This window comes from Oncorhynchus gorbuscha, unplaced genomic scaffold (genome assembly GCF_021184085.1).
Source record: "Oncorhynchus gorbuscha isolate QuinsamMale2020 ecotype Even-year unplaced genomic scaffold, OgorEven_v1.0 Un_scaffold_17342, whole genome shotgun sequence".
In the NCBI taxonomy this organism is placed as follows: domain Eukaryota; kingdom Metazoa; phylum Chordata; class Actinopteri; order Salmoniformes; family Salmonidae; genus Oncorhynchus; species Oncorhynchus gorbuscha.
The window spans coordinates 1-4,852 of record NW_025758958.1 but is presented as its reverse complement, the minus strand read 5'-3'; the positions used below and the strand labels follow the sequence as shown (position 1 = coordinate 4,852).

The following is a 4,852-nucleotide window of genomic DNA, read 5'->3' as shown; positions in this document are numbered from 1 at the left end:
GGCTAGCTAGCAGCCCTCCCACACGGTGTCCTGAGGCAGCCGGGGCCATTCTGGTAGTGTTCTCTATCCCCTGCTTCCTGTCTCCTTGTCGACCTGGGGTATCAAGTGACCAGACTTCGCTGGGCCGACGTCCTGACTGCCAGGCAACGACGGGTGTAACATCCAGCACTCTGCCTGTTTCCAGTCACCTCAGCCCCATCGCTCATCCACTTTGAGTGGACCACTCCACTCCGGCTGTCTGCAGGCTGCCATGGCAGTATTGTCCTCTTAGCTGTCCCCTTCAGCTTCACCATGCAGGCCACATACCTCCAGCCACGTCCACAGATCGGCTCAGCCTTCACCCGTACGGCGCCTTAACACGCCCCAGGCCAGGTAGGACAGTCTCATAGACCAGCAGGGAGTGCCTCATCTGCCACCAGCACCACCCAGAGAGAGACGGCAGAACCTGGGAGAACAGAAACACAAGAGAGTAAAAACAAAACTGTCCCCTGCTCAACAACTGTCCCCTGCTCTACAATTGTCCCCTGCTCCACAACTGTCCCCTGCTCTACAATTGTCCCCTGCTCCACAACTGTCCCCTGCTCCACAACTGTCCCCTGCTCTACAACTGTTCCCTGCTCTACAACTGTCCCCTGCTCCACAACTGTCCCCTGCTCCACAACTGTCCCCTGCTCCACAACTGTCCCCTGAGAGACAGAGAGAGAGAGAGAGAGAGAGAGAGAGAGAGAGAGAGAGAGAGAGAGAGAGAGAGAGAGAGAGAGAGAGAGAGAGAGAGAGAGAGAGAGAGAGAGAGAGAGAGAGAGAGAGAGAGAGAGAGAGAGAGAGAGAGAGACAGAGAGAGAGACAGACAGAGAGAGAGAGAGACAGAGAGAGAGACAGAGAGAGAGACAGAGAGAGCCAGAGAGAGACACAGAGAGAGAGAGAGAGAGAGAGAGAGAGAGAGAGAGAGAGAGAGAGAGAGAGAGAGACAGAGATAGAGACAGAGAGAGAGACAGAGACAGAGAGACAGAGAGAGAGAGAGAGAGAAAGAGAGAGAGAGAGAGAGAGACAGAGAGACAGAGAGAGAGATCACAGAGAGAGAGAGACAGAGAGAGAGACAGAGACAGAGAGACAGAGAGAGAGACAGAGAGACAGAGAGAGAGAGCGAGACATCAAATATGATAGGACTGTGCATGTCATAGAGATCAGATCACCTAATTCTATTTAATGATGTGGTGCATGTAGTCTGGATATGTGCAACAGATGTTAGAGATAGAAAACCTGTATTAAAATGTCACCCCACAATGATATATTAGTTGAAAATACAAAATACAGATTTAAAAGCCACATTGTGGAACCACTCAAATAGATTTGACACACTGCATTAAGTCATAGGCAAAACACAGTACATGATGTCATTTGGAATCAGCAGATGTGATCTTATATATCTTGCTGATCTTGCCAGGCACTGTACCGTTTCTGTTACTCAGAGGTGGCTGTGACAGATGCACCATGACACATCATCTTGGGTTTAATGAACAGAATATTTACAGATACAGCAGCATGGTTGCTTCAGTCTTTACCTGGTAGAGAACAAATTAGTGACCTCTGCTGTTAAATGTTGGTCAAACAGCTGTTCAAAATAAATTCATCAAATATTTGTATTTAAATACACACGATAAGCCTACAATTTGACAAAGAAATCCACCCAATTTTATAAAACTGCATTGTTGGTTAAGGGTTTATACGTATGCATTTCACGGTAAGGTTTACACCTGTTGTATTCGGCGCATGTTAAAATGCAACAACCACCGAGCCACTGCCTGTTCACCCCTCTATCATCCAGAAGGCGAGGTCAGTACAGGTGCATCAAAGCTGGGACCGAGAGACTGAAAACAGCTTCTATCTCAAGGCCATCAGACTGTTAAACAGCCACCACTAACATTGAGTGGCTGCTGCCAACACACTGACTCAACTCCAGCCACTTTAATAATGGGAATTGATGGGAATTGACGTCAAATATATCACTAGCCACTTTAAACAATGCTACCTAATATAATGTTTACATACCCCACATTATTCATCTCATATGTATACGTATATACTATACTCTATATCATCGACTGCATCCTTATGTAATACATGTATCACTAGCCACTTTAAACTATGCCACTTGGTTTACATACTCATCTCATATGTATATACTGTACTCAATACCATCTACTGAATCTTGCCTATGCTGCTCTGTACCATCACTCATTCATACATCTTTATGTACATATTCTTTATCTCTTTACACTTGTGTGTATAAGGTAGTAGTTTTGGAATTGTTAGTTAGATTACTCGTTGGTTATTACTGCATTGTCGGAACTAGAAGCACAAGCATTTCGCTACAGTCGCATTAACATCTGCTAACCATGTGTATGTGACAAATAAAATCTGATTTGATTTGAAAATGCAATTTGATTCGAATTTTGATTTGAGAGTGGATTGATAACGTTGGTTAATACTATCTCCGAATGTAATGCTTTATGAAGACTGTAGATGTCGCTGTTGAAGAGATTGAGTTTTGAGTCAAAGATAGTGAGAAAACGAGAAAGCCGACCTATTTATTTATCTAAATTCGATAGTGTCACAGACATAAATAAATAATACTATATTCATAAATCACACGTATACAACTAACGTATGAATAGCTATGCTTTTAATTTAGGTGTATCGTCTTGTCTGAAATAATTTATCATTGTCTGAAAGCAATTGCTGAATATTGGCTATGCGGGAACGTTTTGTCGTCGAATATCTTTGCTCCTGCGGTCACGTGCCTGCAAACATTTAGAACAGGAAGTGATACTGTAGCATCAAGGAACCCACAATAAAATACACAACAATGAGATTATATAGATAGCTTCAGGTTTACTTCAGTTGTAAAGAAGCATCCAAGCTCTCGGAAAGATACACTCTTTCAGCCATTGAAGAGAAGAAGGGCCCTGCGGTGGAGGTTTTGTTAAACAGGCTAACTTGAGTCGAAGTCGGACCAAGCCCCAAAATGACTGCATCTGTGTTTTTCGGGTGTACATTCATCGCTTTCGGCCCTGCCATTGCACTGTTCTTGTTTACTATTGCCAGGGACCCACTCCGAGTGATATTTCTTATCGCCGGGTAAGTAGCTAGTGTAACGTTAACTAAATAAATAGATAGCAAGCAAACCATCTAGATTTGGATAGTGTAGACTTCTAGCCAACAGCAGTTAGCCGTATATGAGAACTAGGTAGCCCGAAGGCTAATGCTAAATCACAAACAAAACCTCTTTCTTTTTGGTCACACATTTTCGGACATGTGCTTTTTGCTGTATTAGAATGATTGACTCCGTTAAGTGTCTGCAAATGTTAAACACAAACCACTGTTAGTTGGAGAGCTACAGGTCGCGCAATGTTTTGTTCCAGCCGAGCACTAAACCTAAATAGTCGCACATGCGCGACTACAGGTACCCCCCTGTTTTTCTTTTACATTTTGTGGAGCCCGTAGAATGTTTTATTTCACAGTACAGTCATTCATGTTTGTACTAGTTAGCGAAATATTATGTATGTGGCTATATGAGAAGTGTATGACAGGGGTACCTTGCTATGTATGTATTATGTTGAGTGTGTATTGACCAATGTCTATTTTGTATGCAGCAGTACTATGTGTCTAAGACATCCTATTTGGGGGCAAGTTCATCCAATCCTAAACTCTGTCCATTTCAGTGTGTGTGATGGAACCTTTATTTTATGAGTGTTTCTATACGTAGTGTTAAACTCGTGTTTTCTTCTTCTCTCTCCCAGGGCGTTCTTCTGGTTGTGTTCTCTGCTGCTGTCTTCACTAGTGTGGTTCATCACCGTTCAGATCAGCAACAAAGAGAGTTCCTCCCAGCAGAAAGGACTGCTCATATTTGGGGTGGTGCTCTCCGTGCTGCTGCAGGAGACTTTCCGCTTCGGCTACTACAAGCTGCTGAAGTAAGTCGCAGACCTGGGCTCAAAAACAGACCTGGGTTCATTTGCTTTAGCCTGTGTGGAGTGCTACATAGTCAGCGATGGCTGTTTTTTTAAGGTCATCTATTGGTCAATTTTAAACCCGACAAGCTCAAATCAAACCCAGATAAAGTATTTGAAATAATTTCAAATAGTATTTGAACCCAGGTGTAGTAAGCCTATCCCCATGACCTGCTCAGCGATGCTGCTGCTCTACATTCTGGTCTTATATCCCTTGGGGGTTTTTCCAGACTGTAACAGAGAAGAAGTCCATTGTTGAGAGGAATGTCAGTGCTTTCAGAAAGTATTCACACATTTTGTTTAAAAATGGATAACATTTATATTATTGGTCTCTGGCCTTGTGGAGATGTGGATTTATGCCCAACTCTTCACGAATGCACACAAAACTTCTGCTATTTTAATATAGGGCCTATTTCCCTTATGCATTCTGCCACTTCTTCCTAGAAGGGGCGGCAGGGTAGCCTAGTGGTTAGAGCGTTGGACTAGTAACCGGTAGGTTGCAAGTTCAAACCCTCGAGCTGACAAGGTACAAATCTGTCGTTCTGCCCCTGAACAGGCAGTTAACCCACTGTTCCCAGGCCGTCATTGAAAATAAGAATTTGTTCTTAACTGACCTGCCTAGTTAAATAAAGGAAAAATAAAAAAAGAAGCATTATACTGCAGCACTATATTATTCTATAGCTCCTGTGTTAGCAGTTAGCATTATACTGCAGCACTATATTATTCTATAGCTCCTGTGTTAGCAGTTAGCATTATACTGCAGCACTATATTATTCTATAGCTCCTGTGTTAGCAGTTAGCATTATACTGCAGCACTATATTATTCTATAGCTCCTGTGTTAGCA

General features: G+C 43.1%; 1 protein-coding gene across 1 annotated transcript; it reads left to right on the top strand.

Moving 5' to 3' along the window:
• The first annotated feature begins 2,788 nt into the window (after positions 1–2,788).
• LOC124030874 (gamma-secretase subunit Aph-1b-like) lies at positions 2,789–3,978 on the top strand. The gene is made up of 2 exons (XM_046342020.1): positions 2,789–3,138; positions 3,801–3,978. The coding sequence occupies exons 1-2, from the start codon at positions 3,026–3,028 to the stop codon at positions 3,973–3,975; spliced, it is 288 nt and encodes a 95-aa protein (XP_046197976.1). The 5' UTR covers positions 2,789–3,025; the 3' UTR covers positions 3,976–3,978.
• Positions 3,979–4,852: the final 874 nt, after the last annotated feature.